Genomic DNA, 25,404 nt, shown 5'->3' on the forward strand with positions numbered 1-25,404 from the left:
AGGGTGTTGATTTTGACTGTACGCTGTGTATCCAGACACATGTCTGTGCTGCGAAGTAAAACAGAACGAGGGCTGTAACAGCAGCACAATAATCACACACTCAGGGTAAACACATAAAAACACTTTCAGCAATGACATATTTAAAAAAATCTTTAATGACCTGAATCATTGCTGAGAAAAATGACATAAAAATACACAATAACATTAAGCTGTGAAGAGCTGCATGTCAAGACAATATTGGGCCGTTCACCTCTTCTGCTTCTCCTTCATTAGTGCCTGATAACCAATATAAGGGTGTTTTATTATCACCTACGTAGCTGCAATGGTAAATAAGACTCCTACACTTTCCTATAAGCGTCACAGTTCATGAGACCTTTTCTTTTCAAATAAGGTCTCTTTCTTTCTTTTCCCCCGTTGTCTTCACTTGATCCACTTTGCTTCTGTCTGCCTCTGTGTCCCACCTTTACTGACATTTATTTAATAATTTTAGTGCTTTTTCTTCAAGTTTATAGTGTCATCTCCACACCCACCGTGTCTTGTTTAAGTGTCTATTTTGCCAAAGTGTCTGACATTTTATTTCCCTTAATATCCACATGTGCTGTAACACAAATGAGTCTGATTTAATACCATGTATGTTTCTCTGTTTTCACACAGGTGGACTCAGCTGAAATGAAAGAAGTGTTGGAAGGTCTCTTCCTTCAGCACAGCTCAGAGCAGGTATAAATAAAGAAATATTAATCTATAGGAGGAGTGTTGGTGACCACACTGGCACCCAGTGGGGCATCACTAGTGTTTAGATGCTGTTTTGTTTCTCCTCATCACTTGCTAGAAAGTAGGAGGTGTCTCTGCGCTAGTAGAGCAGTAATGTGCCCTTTGTACAATGTAAGTACAATGATAAGCTTGAGTGAACGTTTTAGGTCTGATGTTTCTGAAATTCTTGTGAGAGCAGTTAATGATCAAAATGGAGTGAAATGCAAAATTATAATGTCGCGACTTCTCTGAGTCATGCTGACCATGATTAATGCAGAGCTTTAGTACTATGTTATATTCTGTCTCCATCTTTCATATGAGATTTACCACATGTACAAGTTATCTTTTCCTTTAACTGCATCCTGTGACAGCAGCACACAGAGAGCTTCTCTCTGTAAATGTTCTACTTCACAGTCCTCTGTGTCAGATACATGCAGACTGCTGTCATGCTCTGTACTGTTAGTGACCACTTTGCAAATCATACTCACATCTGTTTATTTCAGGTTTGCATGATAACACCATTACAACCTGCTTATGTTGTTAGTCTGTGGATAATCAAAACATCAAATCAAATCAAACATCAAACATAAAATGTTCAAATGTCAAAAGATTTTATTTCTATCTTCTAACTACAGATGCAAAAAATGATCAGAAACACAACAATATACATGAAATACGTTCAAATGTATTCACTGCCTATGATTTAATTCTTATTTATATAATGTACGAGATCTTTAGACAAACACAGTTAAAGTATTTGTTGGTCCCATATCAGTATTTACTTGTGAAACATTGCAAACACTGACTTTAAGTTGTGCTGTCAGATACTAAAGATCACATATTTCACACTTTGTTCTCACTGCTGTTGGAACATGTTAGATACATTCAAGGTTTATTACAAAATCTTTATACAAATAACTGAATATAAAGAGCATGAATATTAAATAGGAATACACCTGCATTTATTTATGCTATAAGAGAGCAATATGTCTGATATTATGATGTAATATTGTAACTGTACATAAAGCTGAGCATGTCTGATATTTGGGGAGCAGAGGAGCAAGAGTGGCTTCATAAAAAGCTTCTTCTTGGCTTTGCTGCTACAGCTCTCCTCACTGACCTGTAAGACAAGCACAAAAAGACAAAGTGATTTCCAACATGTAAAGATATTATGAGCTGAAGACATTTAATAATGTGAAGAATAAATCAGCCTGCATGGCAGCAGAATTACTGAGAGAGCTTCCTGATGTGACTTCAGAATAAACTGCTGCATCAGCTGCAGGACTTGATTTTCCTGTGACTGAAGAGAAGATCATTGAAAACAATAATATCATTAACCAGGAGGAAACTTGATGTCTCCACTAATGCAAAGATAAACGAGTATGATAGATTTTATTAACCAACTAATGAATACATAAATATAAATATTAAAATAAACAGATTTACATTTTAAGAGCAGATAAACATGTTGAACAATATTCAGTGGAGATGATGGCAGACTTTGCTCACCTTTGTTTTTCTTGGCTTTTTCTTTTTTGGGCTGTTTGACCTCAGCATACATCAGACTGTCCTCTAAAAGAGACGTCAGAGCTCAGGACACATTTGTTCAGCACAGATATGATGACAAGAACATTACTACAGAGTAAAAACAAGAGAGAAACTATTTAGTTTGGGGACATATAGATGGACAATACCATACTGTACAATAACAATATCATTCTGTATATGAAGCAGACAAACTTACACTAAACTCTGAACGGCCCTCGATGTGTATAAGATTCAACTCTGCTGATGTGTAGTGGTCGTATGTAGTAGCTAAGCTTGGTCAGTGAATAACTAAACTCCATGTTGACCTATAATTACCTGCAATATAATGATGTGATGACACTTTCAAGTACAAACACTGAATGAGACTGTTGTGACTGTACCTGCAGCTCCCGTCTTCACCTCAGAGTAAACAGCACTCTGCTCTGGTTTATGATGCTTCCCTGTGAAGATGATCAGATTAATGAAAATAATTAAAACATCTTAAACACTTTAAAAGCTTCCCAGGCTTTTTTTCTACACTGAGTGTTTTGTGTACTCACTCTTCTTTCTAAGGTTTTGAAGTGTAATAACAGAGTATGTGACGTCTCGGGGTTCATCTGCACCTGAAATGTAAAAATGTTTGTAAACACATCACATTTATTTTCATTAGTTGTGTTTAAGTCAAAACCAGGACTATCAGATATTTTCAGACCATGAACCCATCATGATGTTACTGTTTGTGTTGTTCTGATATGAAACAATAACATTTGTGGATTCTTTCAGTCGAGTTAAAGAAACAATCAGGTTGTAAAATCCTGTTTGTTTCTGATCTTTTGTGCATGTAGTCAGTTGGTTATTTGGATGTTTGTCCAACTGGATTTTGATAAATGTTCTTTGAAAAACTGCTGAGCACAAACTGAACCTGAGAAATGTTCCTGTTAATGGAGACTGAATGAAAAGTCAATATTAATAATGATAATAAAGATCGGTTTAAGTGCTGACCAGGATGAAGAGAGTTGTATTCATGAGTTTCATTCTGGTTGACTCCATGATTTGTGGAGGAGCCCGGACTGTGACTCTCAGATTGGATCCACCTGAAACATGAAATAAACACAATAAACTCAAAAGTAACTGATGTTTGTTTAAAATAATAATAAAAAGTATTTTACCAACCTGGTGAAGCAGGAATCTGTGAAAGAGACAAATGTTATTACACATGTTTGTCATGTGAATTGTTCCATTTTTATTTTGTGTCATGAGATCAGAATACATGTATATGTGTGAATAATTAAAGTGTGTGTAGTAAATAAACTCTCTAATACAGCATGAAAAGAAGAGGCTCTTACACTTGGACTGTCTGCAGCGATACAACAAGAGCAGGAGAATAATAATGAGAGAGACTCCACAAACCAGTCCAACCATCAACCACACAGGAGATGAAGAGCTGTCAGCTCCTGACACAGTTACTGTAACACAAACAATAAAGCTTAATTATATCTGATATATTTTTATAAGATAATTTTATAATAAATCCAGTTCATCGATTTTCCTTGACTTGAAACCACTTTGTATCAACTCCTGTCATTTTTAAATGACTCGACTTCCCACAATAAACACATCAACACAATCCAGTCTCTTAAATTTCCTCTTAAATGTTGACTTCAGTAAATCTGCTTTACAAATATTTACTATATAAACGTGTCAAACAGTCAAATCTTAATATAAAGAAACAAAAAACTGATGTTTACATTGAGATTTTCTGTTTCCTGTCAGAAACTGTCAGCATGACTCTGCTCTGTGGTTTCATGTTGTGACTCCTGTTCTACACTACTTGCAGTGTTACTTGTAGAGTTGTTACAGAACTAATTGTAAATTTATGTTGATTTGGAGTTTGCTGAAAGTGGTTGTTCCACATTCATAATCCCACCTAGTCTCCCCTCCTTGGATCACATTCCTGACACATATTCTCACCACTCCACATTTTACATGACTATTCATGTTCAACCATTTCCAATAAGAGCATTATTACAATGCCAAAGAGGTTACCATGAGATATATGCTGTTTGGCCTTCATAGTAATCCTCAATCATCAATCTATTCAACATTGTTGCTGAATCCAAACTCACCAGTTGTGTTAATGTGAACTTCTTGGCTGTCCTCTGTGTAGTAAACTGGGTTTCCTCTTCCTCCTCTGCACCTGTAGAGTCCTTCCTGTGAGACACTGATTTGTCCATTTGATGGGGAGACAACATCCACTGTGGTATTATCTCTGTACCAGTAGTATTTCCATCCAGATGATGATGATGGGTTCACTGAGCAGGTCAGGGTCACACTGCCCCCTACTGGAACAGTTGTGTTATCAGCTCTCAGTTTGGCCTTTGGTTTATCTGCTGTTCAGTTTAGAAAAAGAACAAAACTAAATGACTGAATCTTGTACACACGGATGTTCACTGTTCATAGACACAAACATCTTTCTTGGCTGCTACCTCAAAGCACATTGTGCGCTGTTGGTCCTGTGTGCTGCACAACAACATTCATTATTTAGCATTTACTGTTATTTACACTTAGCTAGATTAATGCAATCGTGTTGTGTTTATTATGTTGCTCTTTTTTATTTTTGCTTGTTTTCTCTTTTTTCTGTTTTTCTCTCAACAGGTGATCTGGGAGATTTTTTTTCTCTTGTAAGGGGTGTCCTTTTGTTATGCCTTTTGGTCAAAAGTCAGTAGTTAGTGCATAGTCTGACTAAGTTACGTAAGCAAGGTGATAAATAAGTTCAAAGTTAAGAAATATTATGTGATTAATGCTAAAAACAGTTAAAATGTGTGGGTTTGAAATTTGCTCAGAGTGAGACGTCTTAGTCGCAAGCTATCTTTGTATTGTATGTGCGGAAATGGGAGCGAGGGAGCGCTCTGATCATTAACCTATCTTTGACGTTTTTTCTCTGTGAACGCTGTGAAAAGTGCTTCGGCAGTATTAAAAGAGTGAATAAGTTCATGTACACGCTATAAGTGCCCTACACGCTTGTACCTTGGGAAACGTTCGTCTTTGTAAGTATTAATGTGTTCAGAAATGACTTTTATATGTGTTTACATGGAGTGAACTGTGATGCTAATGTAACGCACGTGTTAAGCTAGGCTAATCATTAAGTTTGTCATTAAGATGTGTATTAGCTAGCAATTTATTTTCATATTCTGTATGTTTCAGTTACAAATAAGAAATAGAAAGGAGAAGCCTTGAGAGAGGATAAGGCTTCAAAAGATCTTCATTAAAAGCAAGAAAAGCAAGCCTTGTGTGGAAGATCTCATCTATTTTGTTCGCTGGCTGTGTAGCTTCACATGGTCACGTGTCGTGAGGGCAGCACAGTAAAAAGACGCCTACTCAGCGGGTTCAAGCATACAGAGCTACTTTAAGCAACATGAGTCTACGCTCAGGAAGAAATTATCTAAAAGACTACGCTGCTGAAGAGCTAGACGAAGCAGCCGGTGGTGAACAGCAACCAGACATCGCCACTCAATCAGCTACAATGCAGCAACAGTCTCAGCCATTCGACACCAAGTCGCAGAAATCCAGAACATCGACAAGGCGGTCTCAACGGACATCCTCATCAACAGCTTCTGCAGCTGCAAGGGCCTACGCCAAAGCTCAAGCAGCACGAGCTCAACTGGCCTTCGCGGAAAAGGAAGCTAATGCAATGAAACAGAGAGCTGAACTGGATGCTCATCTACATGTCCTCCAGTGCCAAAAAGCAATAGCCGCAGCTGAAGCAGAGGCCTCAGCCTATGAAGAAGCAGAGATTCAGAGCGGGGAGCTCTATGGAGAACTCTGTGAGGAAGTTGAGCCCATCAGTGCAGTGCACCGCACTAACGAATATGTTCAACAACAATGTGAGTTACTCTACTCAGACACTCAGCACGACCCAGCACAGCTTCCTAAAGGGAATGACAATGAAGTAGATGTACAAGACAGTACACAAATAACTAATCCGTTTATAACCAACTCTCAAACAAAATCACCACCTGTAAACAGAGAAAGGAAACAGGAGCAAACAGTGAACACGTGTAGTCGACACGTACTGGTCCAACTCCACAAAGCACACCCCCAACCTTAACAACTGCTTACCTGAAGCAAGTGAAACGCAACAGTTTGCAAAATACCTAATTCGCAAAGAACTAGTCAGCACAGGTCTTTTGCAATTTGATGACAAACCAGAAAACTATTGGGCATGGAAAACCTCATTCATCAGCGCAACCAAAGACCTAAATTTGTCTCCAAGAGAGGAATTAGACTTGCTAACAAAATGGTTGGGTCCAACATCATCCGAACAGGCTAAGCGGATTCGTGCTGTGCACACCCTCAATCCTGCTGCAGGTGCGAAGATGGTCTGGCAGCGCCTTGAAGAGTGCTACGGCTCACCTGAGGCTATTGAGGATGCACTCTTAAAAAAGGTAGAGGACTTTCCTAAACTCACAAATAAAGACAATGTTAAGCTGCAAGAACTTAGTGACATCTTATTGGAGCTACAGTGTGCTAAACAAGATGGCGCACTCCCAGGACTTGCTTACCTCGACACAGCCAGAGGAGTAAGGCAAATAGTGGATAAACTTCCTTTCAACCTACAGGAAAGGTGGACAACTGTAGGAACAGAGTACAAGGAGACTCATAGTGTGTCATTTCCTCCTTTCTCGGTTTTCACACAATTTGTCCAGCGGCAAGCGAAAATGAGGAATGACCCAAGCTTTGCTATGTCCAAGGCCAACACCCATGTCCCTTCTCCCACAGAAAAACTGAGGTCATATAGTCGCAAACCTACTGTGTCAGCACACAAAATGGACATTATGGCAGAGCCCGACCAGAATAATCTCAGTCCAAAGAACATGGAGGAACCGGATCGTCAGTGCCCAATCCACAAAAAACCACATCCACTCAAAAAGTGTAAACTTTTTAGAGACAAACCTATTGAAGAAAGACAAGCCTATCTCAAAGAGCATCACATCTGCTACAGATGCTGTGGGTCTGTCCAACACATTGCAAAAAACTGTAAAGCAGTGGTTAAGTGTATCGAGTGTGACAGCCTTAAACACTTATCTGCAATGCATCGTGGTCCTACTCCTGCCCCTAAGAGCACTACATCAGGAAACAACGACAATGAAGAGCGAACTGAGAGCTCACCTTCAGTCGAGTCGAAGTGCACAGAGGTATGTGGCCAAAGTGATAGCCCACGTTCATGTTCTAAGATCAGTTTAGTCAAAGTGTATCCCGCAGGCCAAAAAGAGAGAGCTATAAAAATGTATGCAGTAATAGATGATCAGTCCAACAGGTCACTGGTTAAGTCAGAGTTTTTCAGCCTTTTCAAAATCAATACCAGACCCACTCCATACACCTTGAAGACTTGCTCTGGCAGAGAACAAACCTCAGGTAGGAGAGCTGTAAACTTCTTCCTCGAGTCCTTGGATGGAGAAGTCAGCATCCAACTACCCCCTTTAATTGAATGTGACTCTGTCCCAGACAATAGATCTGAAATACCCTCTCCAGAGATTGCCCAGCATCACCCACATCTTCTTCCAGTCGCAGATAACATCCCACCTGTTGACCACCACGCCCCAATCCTTTTACTCCTAGGACGAGACGTCATCAGGGTCCATAAGGTACGTGAGCAAATCAACGGACCCAACAATGCACCATACGCCCAAAAGCTAGACCTGGGTTGGGTTATTGTGGGGGAGGTGTGTTTAGGAAAAGCGCACAGTCAGTCAGAGGTCAGTGTCTACAAAACACACACCTTAGATAATGGACGTGCATCCTATTTTGAGCCTTGCCCAAACACAATTCACGTTAAGGAGAATTACGGGGTCACTATGAGTGCAACCTGCGTGACAGATGATTTGGGACACTCTGTGTTTGTTAGATCTGAGGGTGATAACAAACAAGCCATGTCTATCGACGACAAAGCATTCCTGAAAATAATGGACAATGAAGTTTATCAAAACCAAGAGAACAGCTGGGTTGCACCTTTACCCTTTCGCTCACCGAGAAGGAGGCTCCCTGACAACAGAGAACAAGCCCTAAAACGCCTCTGCTCTCTCCGAAAGACTTTAGAAAAGAAACCAGAAATGAAAGATCACTACATCCAATCCATGCAGAAAGCGTTGGATAACAATCCAGCTGACCAAGCCACTCGGTTCATTCCAGCACCAGACCTGCAGAACAGTACCTGGTTCTCAGGTCCACCCTTTCTGTACTCTGACACACACACAGAACCACACATTGGTCCTTTCACGCTCATCGAATCTGAAAAAGACAAAGAGATACGTCCAGAAATAAAAGTCATGAAAACTACTGTAGCAGAGCCACAGTTAGGTTCGAAGCGTTTCAAAAAGTACTCAAACTGGACCACACTTTGCAGAGTCATAGCCAGACTCATTCATGTAGTTACATCCTTTGCACAAAAGACAAGTGGACAAAGGGGATGGAAAAGTTTCAGTGAGACACCAAATGTCCAAGAACTCACCCGAGCCAAAGTAGTCATCATTCGAGCTGTCCAACAAGAAGCTTACAAAGGGACACTTGAAAACATTAAAGAAGGAAAGAAGGACAGTGGCATATTTGACACACTCAAAAAGCTCAATCCTGTAGTGGGCAAAGACAGTCTCTTACGAGTCGGTGGACGTCTTTCCGCTGCCGATCTCACAGAAAATGAAAAGCACCCTCTGATTATCCCATCTACCAGCCACATCGCCATGCTAATTGTAACTCACTATCATGAACAAGTAGCTCATCAAGGAAGACACATAACTGAAGGAGCTATCCGTGGTGCTGGGTACTGGATAATTGGAGGGAAGCGACTCGTGTCATCTGTCATTCATAAGTGTGTCACATGTCGCAAGTTGCGAGGCAAAATGCAGATCCAGAAAATGGCGGACTTGCCCGCAGACCGAGTCACCCCTGAACCACCCTTTACCACTGTAGGCCTAGATGTGTTTGGGCCATGGACTATTGTGACACGTCGTACAAGAGGTGGTTGTTCCCAGAACAAACGTTGGGCTGTGTTATTCACATGCATGTCAACTAGAGCTGTGCATATCGAACTGATAGAGACTATGTCTGCTGACAGTTTTATCAATGCATTAAGAAGGCTCTTCTCTATTCGGGGCCCAGCCAAGTTTCTGCGCTCAGACAGAGGCACCAATTTTGTGGGCGCTTGTAAGGAATTAGGGCTAAACTCAGGAAACAAAGCAGTAGGGAAGTACCTGCAAGGGAAAGGGTGCGTTTGGACATTCAACCCCCCTCATGCGTCTCACATGGGAGGCTCGTGGGAGCGCCTTATAGGGGTAGCCAGGCGCATTCTGGATGCAATGTTGTTACGAACTGAACAAACACGTCTTACTCATGAAGTGTTGTGCACCTTCATGGCCGAGGTGATGGCGATTATTAATGCAAGGCCTCTTGTCCCCATATCCACTGACCCTGACAGTCCTGCAGTACTCACTCCAGGAATGTTACTAACGCAGAAGATGAGTGCTGTGTCTGCTCCACTCGGGAACTTTTCATCAGGGCAGTTGTTTGGGAAACAATGGAAACATGTTCAACAACTTGCTGATACCTTTTGGAAAAGGTGGAAAGGAGAATATTTGTCTACCTTACAAAGTCGTGCAAAATGGACAGAGACTGGACCTAATGTCAAAGAAGGAGATGTGGTCCTGCTAAAGGACTCCCAAGCCAGCAGGAACGAATGGCCGATTGGACTACTAGTAAAAACATTCCCCAGCAGCGACAAGAAGGTCCGAAAAGTGGAAGTGCGGACTGTAAAAGATGGGACTGTTAAAATGTTTCTCAGACCAGTTTCAGAGATTGTTGTTTTGCTTGCAGAGACGGAATGAATATTCTTCGATGTTAAATAATGTTTGAATATGTTGTATTGATGTTTATAGTGATATAATGTGTTATATCAAGCGGGGAGTGTTATGCCTTTTGGTCAAAAGTCAGTAGTTAGTGCATAGTCTGACTAAGTTACGTAAGCAAGGTGATAAATAAGTTCAAAGTTAAGAAATATTATGTGATTAATGCTAAAAACAGTTAAAATGTGTGGGTTTGAAATTTGCTCAGAGTGAGACGTCTTAGTCGCAAGCTATCTTTGTATTGTATGTGCGGAAATGGGAGCGAGGGAGCGCTCTGATCATTAACCTATCTTTGACGTTTTTTCTCTGTGAACGCTGTGAAAAGTGCTTCGGCAGTATTAAAAGAGTGAATAAGTTCATGTACACGCTATAAGTGCCCTACACGCTTGTACCTTGGGAAACGTTCGTCTTTGTAAGTATTAATGTGTTCAGAAATGACTTTTATATGTGTTTACATGGAGTGAACTGTGATGCTAATGTAACGCACGTGTTAAGCTAGGCTAATCATTAAGTTTGTCATTAAGATGTGTATTAGCTAGCAATTTATTTTCATATTCTGTATGTTTCAGTTACAAATAAGAAATAGAAAGGAGAAGCCTTGAGAGAGGATAAGGCTTCAAAAGATCTTCATTAAAAGCAAGAAAAGCAAGCCTTGTGTGGAAGATCTCATCTATTTTGTTCGCTGGCTGTCTAGCTTCACATGGTCACGTGTCGTGAGGGCAGCACACCTTTCTTACTGTCCCTCTTCCCCTCTGCTTTTGTTTTCCTTCATCTTTCTTTCTCCCTTTCCTATCCCCCAGCCATGTCTGTTCCATCTGTAAAAACTGAAAATGAAACAAAATTAAATTAAATTAAATTAAATTAAATTAAATTAAATTATAACAACAACGGTCGATCAAATGGACCAATACGGCCATGATGATGCACTTGGTAAAGTAAATCTGTTGGGTATCTGTGTTGGCCTTCAGACATCAATTGTGACCGCTAAAGAAACGGGACAGGCAAAAAATAAAAGGGCGGGGTGGGGGTGGGGGGGGGAGTAAATGATTGAATTAAAACAGTTTAAATAACTAGATGGAAATTGTGAACATCACCAAATTTTGGTGATCTTGAAGAGATACTAACTGTACAATCGTTTTGATCGATGCTGCGAAGGTTTCATATTTTCTTGGCTGTAAAAAGTACTTGAAGATTGATTAATAAGCTGGTCCCTCTTTAGGACCTGAGAGTTTAAAGGGATCAATCTCAATAAGCCTCCTGCTAAAGGTGAGTGGAAGTGACTCAGTGTTGTGAGAATGTTAATCACAGAAACAGTAACATTATTTTTGGTGGTATGTCTCTGTGTGTTTTATTTATTGTAAAAGATTGCAGTATTTGATCAGATGATAGTTCAGAATTACTTTTATTCTTTTTTTTATAGAAATTATAGATCAATTGTTATTTGTTTGAATATATTATTTATTTATTCTGTTTATATCATTATTGTCGTCAGGTGATGGAGCAGCAGGTCAGCATTGGCGTCTCTATACCAGCTGAAAGTTGATGACACAAAGTGGTGACAAACTGTCTACAATGAGGCTACTATCAGCTGCAGCTCTTTGTCTGACTAACAATGGAACATGCTTTGTAGACCATTGAATTCATCCTGTGCTGACCATTATGACATTTGTCAAATGGAGATCACACAACAAACATGACTTACTTGATACTGACAATGTGAAGGCTTCACTCCACTCTGTTGAAGAATATGAGTCATCTCTGCGTCGACTCTTACACATGTAGTCTCCACTGCTGGACTCAGAAACTCTGAATGTCACATCATTATTGTGTGTCCACTGTGTGGGTGTCCTGGGTCCTCTCCATTCATACTCCCACTCAGTGGTTTCACCTCCTTCCTGCACCTCACATGTCAGAGTGATCGTCTCACCTCTGAATATCTGAGGCCAGTTGGGTTGTTGTTTTACAACAACTTTATTGGAAACTGTTTACACATATTAACAGTTGAGATACAAACAGAAACATGAAATCAACACAGAAAACTTAACATTGTATGTTTGATAATCATGAGTGAATGTATATTTCAAACTAAATGACTGAACTCACAGGTTATCTCAATGGTGACATCATAACTTATAAGAGTGTAGTAAACTGGGTTTCCTCTTGTTCCTTTGCAGCTGTAGATTCCTCCTTGAGATACTCTGATATCTCTGTTTTGTTGATCTCTGATTTGACCTTCAGAGGTTCTTTGGGTTCGTCTGAACCACTCATATTTCCATCCATCAGAGCTCTGCACAGAGCAGGTCAGTGTCACACTGCCCCCTACTGGTATGATTGTTGTTCCTGCTGTCAGTGTGGCCCTGGGCGTATTTGCTGTTATGAAATAGGGAAATTATATAAACATGCACATGATTCCTTAAAATTGCATAAACACAAAAAATCATAACTAAACAAATCAGAAGATTTTCAGTCAGTGACTCTGGGTAAATGGATGTGTTCTAATAATATTATCATACTAAGTCACTTAGAGCCTGTTTGTCTGAGGTATCAACCTGTGACATTGTTTAGACACAACAGTGGAGGGTGAACCAAACACTGAAGACTGTAGAGCCCCCCAGAGTACTGTGAAGGACAGAAAAAAGGTATTGCCCAACTTATACAAACTTCCTGATGCTTTTCTCAGTTCCCCAGGTCCATCTGTGCCCTGTGAAAGGGTATTTTCTAAAGCAGGTAAAATTATCTCAAAAAAGAAATCCAGCACTGAGGAAAAGTTGTTTTTAAATAAAAATGAAAAACATTTATTTATATTTCACAGAGAATCCATCCTCTGTTATTTGGTTTTTTCATTATTTTTCATACCCAAGTCATACATATGTGTCTAGTTATTTTTGGGTATTTATTTATTTTGTATTTGAAAGCTTTCATTTTCTTTGTAACCTTTGACTTCCCACACGTGTCACTTCCTGTAGTTTTGAAGGAGGCCCTGCTGGGGAGAGATGAGATTATGCTAATGATCCTGTTACAGAGAGGTTAAGCACAGTAAAAATGCTAAAATGGTTCAAATCTTGATTTATGTATTCAAAGACACTGCTTCTTTTAAAGCTGTGCATGTAGAAGCCCAATCACATGAAGCTGCTGAACTGAATTTATTTTTATTTAAACAGTGTTGGAGAATAAACTCGCCTCAGTAGGCAAAGCAACTGACTCATCTCCTCATTGACACAACACAGTTTGCAGCAACAATGTAAGGCCAGACCGGCTACACACAGTAAAACGAAATCGCTTCTTTCTTTGGCCTTGCTGCCCCAAATTTCATAAACTGTGTCCTGGTGGTTTTAATGTAACTGCACTGAAAGTCAAACGGACTGAAAAACTGCTGGTATCACTGCTGTGATTGTCCTCGGTTAGGATACAAAGGAATGAAAAAACATTTTTATAATTCCTGTGGCTGAAACTCCTCCTGCTGGCTGATTTAAGATGAAAAAAAACTTCTATGAAAAGGTTGATTAACCAGAGTCAGAAGTTTGCAGTTTGAAAGCCTAACAGAATAAAAACAGATGAAGAAATCTGGAACTAATGTTTTATGTTCACCTTTCTGTTCAGATCAATAATTTCAAAACAGCTGAACTCATTTCAAGCATTTATCCACTGATTCATATATAGATATAAAAAAGGATGGAGTGGTTTCCAGTAACAAGGAATGGTGAGAAAACACTGCATCATCAAAAACATCATTCACTGTTACTTAAATCTACATATAAAATAATATTGAGCTATTTAATTAAATGTTTGGGTCAATCATGAACACTTTTCTTAATTTGTGTGTGTGTTTAGTATCCGAATGTAACACCAAAGGGCCGTAGTCCGTGACAATCATGACAAATCTCAGTTTGTATTTTTATTCCAGAACCATTATATCATTAAAAATTCAGCTGAGTGTAACATGCAGCTTCATCCTGAAGGGCTCCCGCACTGTCATCGCTGTGGACAGGCTCTACGTGGATGGACAGCTTTACCGCGACCTCGGCATCACTCCGTGGCTGTATTAACTTCACACCAGATAAGAATCCGCTACACTCTTTTCCTATCCACTCACACTAACTTGCATTAACATCTGTTTAACTTACCAATATCAAATCGCATCTTAAGTGTGATTTCATAGCAGAATTAACACCGTCACTCTCCGTCAATGGTTTGATTGGAATGTTTCCAGTTTTTTTTCTTCTCGTTTTTTTTTTCTCTTTTCCCCCTCTTGTTTTTATGCTGCTCACCCTTGTCCTTGGTTTCTTTCTTTTTATTTTCTTTCACTGCTTCGATCACCTGCTTCCACACTCATCCACAAACAACATCCTTTTTTTCGACACATACGCACAGCACGATCACGCACAATCATGCGCTCAACGGCAGCACATTTACATCAGTCAGACAGCGCACACAGTCGTATAGGATACACACACTTAAGCCAAGCATACTCATATTAGTAAATATGCACACACATAGTCAGACTCAGGGAGCATTTCGCTACACATTTTTTCTCTCTCTCCCCGTCTCTTTATTTACGAACAAGTGATGTATTCTCTCCACCTGTCTAAGCAACACACACAGCGTACACCCTTAGTTATACACATGGGTGCACTAAGGTTCGTTACATGGAATGTAAATGGAGCTGGCTCCAGAGAGAAGAGGTTAAAAATATTTAACTAACTCAAAAACTACAGGCAGATGTTGTCCTTTTACAAGAGACCCACAGACCTCTTAGAGGTTTAAAAGAACTTAAAACACCTGAGTTTCCTAATGTGTTCTCAGCTTGTTATAATTCTAGACAAAGGGGAGTAGCAATTTTAATACATAGAAATATTAATTTCACAGTACTCGATACAGTTATAGATCCAGAGGGCAGATTCTTAATCATTAAACTATCTATACTTGATAAAAAGCTATGTATTGTAAGTGTATATGGTCCAAATGTTGATGATCCCTCATTCTTTCACGGTTTTTTCAGTGCACTCTCTGAACACTTAGATGGCACACTTGTTCTTGGAGGAGACCTCAACCTTGGTCTAAATGAAGAAATGGATAGGCTCAATACAGCAGGAACTCAGCGTAATTGGCAGTCCACAAATATAATCAAACAGTATATGAGCGACTTTGGTCTTTGCGATGCATGGCGCTCCCTTCACCCCACCAGTAAGGAATATACTTTTTTCTCACATGTGCATCGCTCCTTCTCTCGTCTGGATTATTTTTTGGTCAGCAGCTCACTGCTGAGTGACATCTCAGACACTGAGATTCACCCTATAGCTGTCAGCGATCATGCTCCTGTATCTTTAACACTAATGCACAAGAATAATACTACGCCAAGTAAAAACTGGAGATTTAATACATCACTGCTTAAAGATGAAGACTTTATTAAATATTTTAAAAAAGAGTGGACTCTATATTTAGACTATAATGACACTCCTGAACATCAGCATCTGTTCTATGGGAAGCAGGGAAAGCTGTGATGAGAAGTAAAATAATCTCTTTCTCATCACATAAAAAGAAAGAAGAAAATAAAAATATTCAGGAATTAGAAAAAACCATCAAATCCCTAGAAGAAGCCTACGTGTCACACCAAGATCAGGAAACAAAATACGCAAAACAACAGTAGAATTAAATGAGATAATTGGTAAAAAAAAACAAAAATCTTAGTACAAAGATTACGCTTACAAAATTATGAACATGGAAATAAATCTGGTCAATTTCTAGCAAACCAGCTAAAAATAAATAAAAAAAACAACAACTATAGGTGCTGTTCAAGATTCATCTGGGAACACAATATATGACCCGAAACACATAAACAACATTTTCCGGGATTTCTTTAAAATGCTGTATTCACCACAAATAAACCCATCTAAAAAAGAAATTGATCAGTTTTTGGACAACATAACTCTTCCAAATTATGAGACACTTGAGCAATGGCACTGGATTCGCCACTGATGCCAGGAAGCCCTGATAAGTATGCCCAATAATAAGGCTCCAGGTCCAGACGGCTTTCCTGCAGAATTCTACAAAGAATTCTGGACGATTCTAGCACCAGTTTTTTACAGAACGTTGTTGGAAATCAAAGAAAATGGCAGATTTCCATCAAATATGAATTCTGCAAACATTAATCTCCTGCTAAAACCAGGCAAAGACCCTGTATATCCCTCAAGCTACCATCTAATATCCCTTATAAATGTAGACCTTAAAATAATCTGCAAAGCTCTCTCAAAGAGATTAGAGAAAATAACCCCCTTCTTAATTCATCCTGACCAAACTGGTTTCATTAAAGGTAGGCACTCAATAACAAATACACGTAGATTACTTAATTTGATAGACTACTCATACAGTAAAAACATTGAAACTATAAAATTTTCTTTAGATGCAGAAAAAGCATTTGACAGAGTTAACTGGAAATTTCTATTTGCAACTTTACACAAATTTGGTTTTGTAACCTCTTTCATCAACTGGTTAAAAATATTATATAATTCCCCAACAGCTTGTGTCAGAACAAATGAGCAAACATCCTCCAGCTTCTGTCTCCTGAGGGGCACCAGGCAGGGATGCCCACTCTCCCCTTCACTGTTTGCAATTTTTATTGAACCACTAGCAGCAGCAATTAGACAGAATTCAGTAATGAGGGGCATAAAATGCAAGAACGTGGAACATAAAATCAGCCTTTATGCGGATGATGTGCTACTTTTTCTCCAAAACTCACAAACCAATCGCTCTGGGGTGATCAAATTGATACAGTCTTTTGCAAGAATATCAGATTACTCAATTAACTGGTCAAAATCTACAATCCTTCCATTAATTGCTCCTTCCATAATTCTTCTTCTGCACCACTGCAATTGGGAAATATAAAATATTTAGGTATTAATGTTTCTCCGAAGCTTGCAGATCTAACTAAATTAAACCACATCCCACTGTTAAAGAAAGTAGAAGGCCATCTGGCTAGACGGAACTGTCTACCCATATCACTCATGGGAAGTGTTGCCGCTATAAAAATGATGGTCTTACCAAAAATAAATTATTTATTCTCAATGATCCCAACTAAACCGCCGCAAGATTGGTTCAGATCTTTAGATTCATATATGTCCAAATTCCTTTGGAAAGATAAACTCCCATGTAAAAGCTTAAAAACACTACAAAAGACCAAGGATAAAGGAGGATTAGAACTACCTAACTTTCAGCACTGCTTCTTAGCCAACAGGCTTCAATATATCTCAGGATGGCTAAAACATACCCTCTTAGATGAACCTTGGCTAGATGTAGAACAAGCACTTTGTAATAATCTAGATATTTCAGACCTACCATTTATCAGCTCAAACATCCAACTTGCTTCAAAAGCGTCAGCATCAGCTCTTCTCTGACAGCATGGTGGGAGTTTCTAAAATTCTTCATTAATCCCATGCAAACGTACACCTATCTGGAACAACCCTGACATATTACAAAACAATAATACGATAAACTTTTCAGATTGGAGTGGTAAAGGAATCAAATACTTAGAACATACTGTATACTAGAAGAACAGAATGTATTTCATTTGACAGACTAGTTACACAATATGGGATCAACAAGAAAAGATTTTTAGAATATCAGCAAATTAAATCCATAATAAAAAAGAAATTTAAACCCGTTCAAGTTGAACTACAAACACCACCAAGTGTGGTACAATTTCTTACTCTTAAAACCCCCAAATTACTTTTCAAAATATACAGAATACGTTCTAAAACAGATGAATCAATATCACTTCCTATTGCGAAATGGGAAGCGGATTTATCAGTTAACTTAGACCAAAACTTCTGGTCTCAGATATGCTTAAAAACCTTTCATTTAATTAGAAATCCCAGTCTTCAATTAATTCAATACAAAATACTACATAGAGTGCACTATACAGGTCATCGGATGTTCAAGATGGGCTTTACGTCTTCCAACAACTGCTCACACTGTCAAGCCGATTCACCGGACAATTATATCCATGCTCTTTGGTTCTGTCCACCAGTTCAGAAGTTTTGGCACGAGATATGTGAAGACTTATCAAAGTGTCTGAAATGCAACATTCCAACTTCCCCTTTAGTGTGTTTGTTGGGCAGCTTAGATTATGTCACTACAGAAAAGAATATAGCCCATATGGTTTCCACTGCCCTATGCATAGCCAAGAAAACAGTCCTCATGAACTGGAAAAATAAAAATAATCTTAATTCTAACCAATATAGAAATTATCTAATAGATTACATTAGTCTTGATACAGCCTCTGGTACCACATCAGATCAATTGCTCTGGGCTCCTTTGATCAGCTCCATCACCTAGTGGGGGTGGGGGGTCATAGTTTGGTCCCACCTTCGCTGTTGTGATTGGTGTGGGGGTAGGGACAGGCTTGGGGCGTCGGGGGATTCCCCAGGAGCGTCTTCCTTGGAGGGCTCAACCTGGGGTTGCAATCATGGCCTGTTAAGGGGGTTTAGGTCCTGGTTGGTGTGTCGCTGGGGTTGTGGGCGGGTGGGTGTATGGGGGCCCAGCCCTGGCGCAGGGTGCCGCCTGTGCATTGAGCCATCTGGGGGGCTTTTCAACTGGTGGGGGAGGCTGTTACATCTTGCAGGAGGTCTCCTCTCTCCAGGAACTCACTCTGCAGGAGGGGGAGATATAGAAGAGGTGGAGGAAGAACTCACCCTGGGTGTCTATTGTCTTGTGTAGTCTGGAAGATGAGTGGATGACGGGGTGGGTGCAGTTTTCTTTGTGGTGGGGTTGGGTGGGCTGTCCCGGGCTCTGTGGGGCCGGGCGGCGCCGCTGAACTGGGCCCCAGTCCGGATGGGCCTGGGCCCCTTTCCCTGGTGGGTTGCAGAGTTTGGGGCGCCTACTGGGGTCAGTGGGGGAGTTGGCACCAGGGAGGGGTCACTTGCCCTCCCTTCCTTCCTCCCATCTCCAGCTGCCTCCCTCTTCCCGCTCCACCACAATCACCCACACATGCAGGGCCTTGGGGTAAAGGTGTGTCACCAGGGTTCAGGGGAGGCATCCCCCCTCTGTCCCCTTCTGGCTTCCTGTGCCTCAATTTTATCCACAACTTAGACATTTACATCACTCACACTCTCATAACACATACATATAGGACTTAGGGGTGGGCACGCTACACGGAATCCAAAAGACCATCAGGGTGTACAACCTCACCCCTAGCGGTGTTGCCCACTTCTCAATTTTAAATACACGTAGACATTGAGGGCTATCAGGAGGGGCTATGCGCTTACCTGCTGCTCTCTGGCAGGTAGCTCCATGCCCTCCTGGGTTTTAAATGCACTTTAGAACACACATGCATCAACACTAGATATGAGCGGGCAGAGGGAGGTTTGGAGTCTTCACACACCCCATTTTCTGCTGTCTGTTGCGGCGGGGGGGCTGGGAGGAGGAGTTGGCTGTCCGATTGGGGTCTGAAATGTGGGGTCCCCTGCTGCTGCTGAGTCGGGGCGGTCTGCTTCTCTCCACCCCAGGGAAAAGGGTAACACTACCTGGGTCTGGGTGCAGTTTTCCCCTCCAGGGGCAAGGGTACCTAGAACTGGGGTTTACAGTACGCATGGGGAGTGTGATTGTGTGAACAGTGTCGAATGTGGTGGCAGATTTCTTTTCTCAAATATTAATCACATATATAATTATATCACATTAGTTATACTAATATCACTTCCTCACTGTACCATAGTAAGAGCACTCCTGTGTCACTAGTTTACACGCATGTGGAAAGTTAACACAGTGAGGCCATTGTAATGGGAGACATTAAACAGATAGTGAGACTCCTTCTGCTTATCAGGGATGTAAATCCTTATGTGACGGCCAAGCAGAAAACAAGGTCATAATTCTCTCTGTGAGGGAGAAGGGTGAGAGGGGCCAACATGTAAGAGTTAGTGGAATGTTCTTTGTCTCTGTATATAAGATGCAAGGGCGGTGGCCACAATTCAGAGATGGTCCTGGTGTTTCACTGGGATGCTCTCTCCACATTGCAATGTGTTTATTAAACCCACTTCAAATCAAGCTCACTGGGTGTGTTGCAGGTTATTGTTAAAATTTCCATAACACTATTTATGTCTGTCTTCACGTTTGGTGAGTGTTGAGTAATTGCATATGAGAGCATGAGGGTGGGAATGGATGTTTGTATCTGTGTGTGCCTGTTTGTCTGTGTCTATATGTCAGGTTGGGTATCAGATGCCACCTCTCTGGGACATATCAGGCCCTCCAAGGTATGGAGGCCTATCTCCCCCCACCACTCCCCTGCCAGTGGCAGACGCCCTCAGACATCAGTGCATGGGTGGTTCTTTGTGTCCGGGGATGGGCGTCCAGGTACACACCAGCTCATTCCCGGTGGCTGCTTGTCGGGGTCTGGAGCCTGGGGCTCACTCGGGCCACTTCGGGGGTGGGGTGCCCTCGGCCTAGGGCTCGGTCACTCTGGCACAGCTGGCTGCCGGCGGAGCTCATGGGCACGTCAGTGCAACCCCCCCTGGCTTCTGCTCCGCAGCTGCTGAATGACCCCTCATCTGGGGCTCTCCTCAGCTCTTTCTGGGATAGTGGCACGGCTGCCCCTCTGTTGGTCTTCCTTGGTCTCTTGTGTTCTGAGGGCCTCTGGATGTCTGGAGCCTTGATCTCCTCCATACCTGCTTCATGCCCTGGAGGATGGGGCTATGGCCCCCCACACCCTCTAGCAGATCATTACATGAAGGAACCTTTTAACCCTTGTGTGGTGTTCGTATTTTTGTTACTCAGCCAGTGTTCATGGGTCTGGTGGACCCGCTAGAGTTTTGGCTTTCCAAATTAACACTATCAAACAATTTTATGTTAAATTACTCAACAGATGTTACTTCATCCCAATTACAAGCCATATGAACAGCAAACATGGTTAATTTTTTCCCTTTACCTTTGTTAGATCACATTTATGAATTAATGTGCTTCTCGTTTTTTTAGTTTTTTAAATAAAATGTTATAAAAAATAAATCAGTTATAATCAAGTGGAGTTAGTGGAAAGACACAACACATTTACACGTGAAGCAATATGTTTCACAACTAAATGGGATCAGCTGCTCATCAGTGGTGACATTAGGCCCAGGGTTGTAAAACAAGGGGAGGCGATGCACCCACTTATCCCACACTGTCCTGATGGCAGCTAGCTTGTCTCTCTGCCATCGAGCTGGTCTGTCATCTTGGTTATCAAAACGGATAATCCTGGAAATTTTGTCGAAGTTTTCCAGAGACATTGATGCACGGAAAGGTTCTTGCCGGTTTCTGCATCCCACAGGGATTCTGTGGATTCCCCTTTGGACCTGAAAACTCCTGCAAGGATAAGAACCCCAAAGTAGACCTTTGGACTTCTTAGAACCCCAAAGTAGACCTTTGGGGTTCTTAGATCAATTTGGTCCATCTCCTTCCACCTCTCTCCAAAAACACAGCTTCCTTCTAGATTACTGCATCCAGAATAATTTTCTGGATGGAATCTGGGATGAAAAACTCAAATGAAGACTTGATGTCCTGCACATGAGTAACTGTCAGCCGTGGTGGCCCTGGCTTATCACACTAGCAGCTCTGCAGGGTGGCTCATTTCTTGGGTAAGAAGATCATTCAATTTCACCATTTATTGGCATCCATATTTCTTCACTTGCTGTCTGGTGGGCTTGTTCTGGTCCTGGAGCTGGCTGCTGATTGGGTACTCGTCTTTGTTTTGTTACTAAATGGTGCTCAACCTCATCCTCTTCTTCAAAGTCACTGTCAGACTCTGAGTTTTCAGAAATGTGAAATATTCTGAACCTCTTTGTCAACATCATCATCCGAAGCTCCTCTCTCTTCCAAATCAATTGCAAGGCCCTCGCAGCAGATAATCTTTTGCCATCTTGATCAGCTGTGAAAAAGAACCACACTGGCAAAGTCTTATTTATAGTACTATGCCCCTAATTTGCAGGTGGGACAGGGTGTGAGAAAATAAAATTTGGATCCCTCGAGAAAGAGGGTAAAATGTGCGGGAATGTAAGAGGTGTAAGAAGGTGTTGATAGTGGAATTTTCAACAATGTTGCAACTTTGTGCGGGAGCAGGAAGGGAAGAAAACACTATCAGCAGCACCAGAAAGGAGGAAGACAGAGTATGGGAACACAGGACCTACACTTTCAACACTTTTATTAGGCCTGGGTCCAGTGGACCCGAACACCTTGTATGTAATGTAAATGCGTGGGGGGGAGATACAGTATGAGGTCATTGAAAATTAGTTCGGATTTATGTTCTTCACAGAAAATAAGCCAAAGCCAATGAATTTCAGGTTGAAAAAATAATTAATTGTTTAATTTTTCTTTTGAAAAAAACTGAAAACGGGTCTCACAGACCCGAACACCATACAAGGGTTAAATACAAGCGCACTCATGCTCACAGGTGTACACACGGGTGCTCTCACACACAAACTACCTACCTCAAAGCACACTGTGTGCTGTCGATCTTACGTGCTGCACAATATTGTTTCATATTTAGTATTTACTGTCATATTCCCATATATCATAGCGATGATGTTGTTTATTATATTGCTCTTTTTTTTTCTCTGCTTGTTTTCTCTTTTTTCTTTCTCAACAGGTGATCCAGGTGATTGATATATGTATTTTTTGTCTGCTTATTTTGTTGGTTTTTGTTTTTTGCCCTTATCACAGTTCCTCTTGCCCGCTGTTTATCTTTCCCTCTCTCTTTCTCCCCTTTCTTTTCCCCAGTCAAGTCTGTCCCGTATTTAGCAAGTGAAAATAAAATTAAAAAAACAATAAAAGGTGAATCAAATAGACCAATACGGCAAGGCTGGGATGGTCCATTTGGTAAAGTAAACCCGTTTGGCATCTTTCTTCGCCTTTAGACAAATTCTGATGGCAAAAGAACCAAACGGACAGGCAAAAAAAAATAAATAAATAATGCATTGGATTTATATAGCGCTTTTCAAGGCACCCAAAGCGCTTTACAATGGCATTATAAAATAAATAAATCAGCTGAGTGGGTGACCAGTATGGCCAGGTTCAAGTCCCAGCCAGCACCCCTACATTGTCTCTATCCAATAAAAGCTAAAAGGCCTAAAATATCATCTTTAAAAAATTAGGAGACATGGCTCACACATTTGTTCACACAAATGTAATTATTGCTTCACAGGTCATGATGATGTCGATGATTGTAGCCGTGCTTCTAGATCACGTGTCTACAGAGCCACAAACAACCAGTACAGAGATCTGATCGCCCAGTCAGTGACTGTACAGAAAATGTGCTGCTCACATCTGTAGCTCATACCTCAACATAGCAAACCATTTTGTTTCAGTCATTAAATATTAAACTATTATTATTTTTATAATTGTCCCATTGTCTCTTACAGAAAAAGATGTTTGATGGTCCCAGAACATGATGTTCTTTACACCCTCGCTGTGTTTCACCCTCTTCACTGATCCTCAGTCAGTCCTGTTAATAATCACGTGAGAATCACGGAACCAGAGAAATCTTTATCAAACTATCCAGCACTGAGCTGATTCTTCAGAGTATCTACAGAATAATTAAAAAATGTTTCTATGACAACTCCACAGCCATTGGTCAGGATGGCCTCTGAAATGAGCCTATCACATAAAGTGACGTCACTCTGTCCAAAATGGTAACTGATAACAGCAACTGGTGTCATGGTCTGTGTGCAAAATGCAGACTCAACACAGAAGCAAAACCTGAACTCAAATGGCAGCTTTATTGCTGGACACAATAAAAAAGAACTAAACTGGAACCAAAAATAAACTTGACAAGCTGGTAGGCAGAACACACAGACATGGATGAGGGAGATCAAACACTGAAAAGAGAAACACGGGGCTGGGAATAATTAGGCAGGACGAGACAAGGGAAGCAAAACAGAAACACTGACATGAGACACAGACCTTCAAAGTAAAACAGGAAACACACCGACTGAACTCTAGACACGTAAACTAACAGAGACTGTGAGACAGAACATAGAAATGTGGGACAGAAACATGAACATGAACACATAAAACAAAACCTAAGAACTAAAACTGTAACAGCCATAGCCGAGCCTGGGGTAATAATAATAATAACTACAATAATCAAAACAGCAAAGGACGCCGAACATAAACCATATTATAAAATACCAAAACACACGAGACTCAAAATGCTGAACCACTGGAACCACCAAACAAGTGGAGCATCAGGGGCCAAATCACAAAACACATTTATGAATGACTGAGCCACACATTTAATTTCTCACTGTTTAACATATTAACATTAAAAAATAAAAACAGTATTACCAAATATTTTAACCCCATTATTGTTTATTATAACTTTGTAACAATTTATATTATCATAAATAACTTGGCAGGTTGGGGCCATAAATCACTTTGTAACGTAAGTTTTTGTCATAATATTATCCGTCTCTGATCTCCAAACTTTGGAGAATCCATGTTGTTTTATTTCTTATGACATTTTTAAACTCACCAGTTTCCTGAATGATGACTCGATCACTTTGTACTGTGACTGAATTTGTCCCTTTTATACGTCCTCTGCAGGTGTAGATGCCGCCTTTAGAGGTCACCAGTTCTCTCTTTGATTCACCAGCTACTGCGGTCTTCTGGTTAGAGTTTAAACTGAGTTCTCTGAACCAGTCATATTCAAAGTCAGCAGAGTACTTCACATCACAGGTCAGTGTCACACTGCCCCTGCTGGAATGGTTAATATGTCTGCTGTCACAGTGGCCTTCACTCCAAGTTCTGTAATTTAGAAAAAGATCAAAAGAATAAAACTGTTGGTCTGAATGTTTGAAGCAAACTTAAATTATGTGAATCATCTTTTGCAGCCACACAATTCAACACCCAGAACATCTACAGAGACTTTGGAGTGACGTGTTAGACAGCTTCTAATCAAAACACCAAATGAGGGATGAAGGTAACAAACTCTATGCTGAGGTCAGAGCAGCATTTGGTTACCATGTTTCATGTTGGTTTTTCCTTTAATTTGTCATCTGTGTGAAGCTTTTGATAATTAGCATTTTTATAACTCCAAGTGGTAATCCAAAAACAAAAAATCCCAGTATATAATCAGCAAACAATTCAACAGCGTACTCGGTGAGTTTATCTGCACTACACACACTGTTGATATTTTTCTGATCATATAAACATTCATGAAAAGAAAATCCACATGTATGAAGCCACAGCTCTTCAGTAAATATACAGTTTGTATCGT

General features: G+C 40.6%; 1 protein-coding gene across 1 annotated transcript; it reads right to left on the reverse strand.

The window, feature by feature from the left end:
* Positions 1-1,791: 1,791 nt before the first annotated feature.
* LOC112841749 (uncharacterized) lies at positions 1,792-24,844 on the reverse strand. Its single transcript, XM_025904370.1, has 12 exons — positions 24,661-24,844; positions 12,276-12,542; positions 11,875-12,153; positions 4,404-4,667; positions 3,624-3,743; positions 3,451-3,466; positions 3,280-3,371; positions 2,838-2,900; positions 2,679-2,738; positions 2,260-2,322; positions 1,982-2,044; positions 1,792-1,870 (listed from the first exon to the last, which is right to left on the reverse strand). The coding sequence occupies exons 3-12, from the start codon at positions 11,948-11,950 to the stop codon at positions 1,863-1,865; spliced, it is 825 nt and encodes a 274-aa protein (XP_025760155.1). The 5' UTR covers positions 11,951-12,153; positions 12,276-12,542; positions 24,661-24,844; the 3' UTR covers positions 1,792-1,862.
* Positions 24,845-25,404: the final 560 nt, after the last annotated feature.

This window comes from Oreochromis niloticus, unplaced genomic scaffold (genome assembly GCF_001858045.2).
Source record: "Oreochromis niloticus isolate F11D_XX unplaced genomic scaffold, O_niloticus_UMD_NMBU tig00001146_pilon, whole genome shotgun sequence".
In the NCBI taxonomy this organism is placed as follows: Eukaryota; Metazoa; Chordata; class Actinopteri; order Cichliformes; family Cichlidae; genus Oreochromis; species Oreochromis niloticus.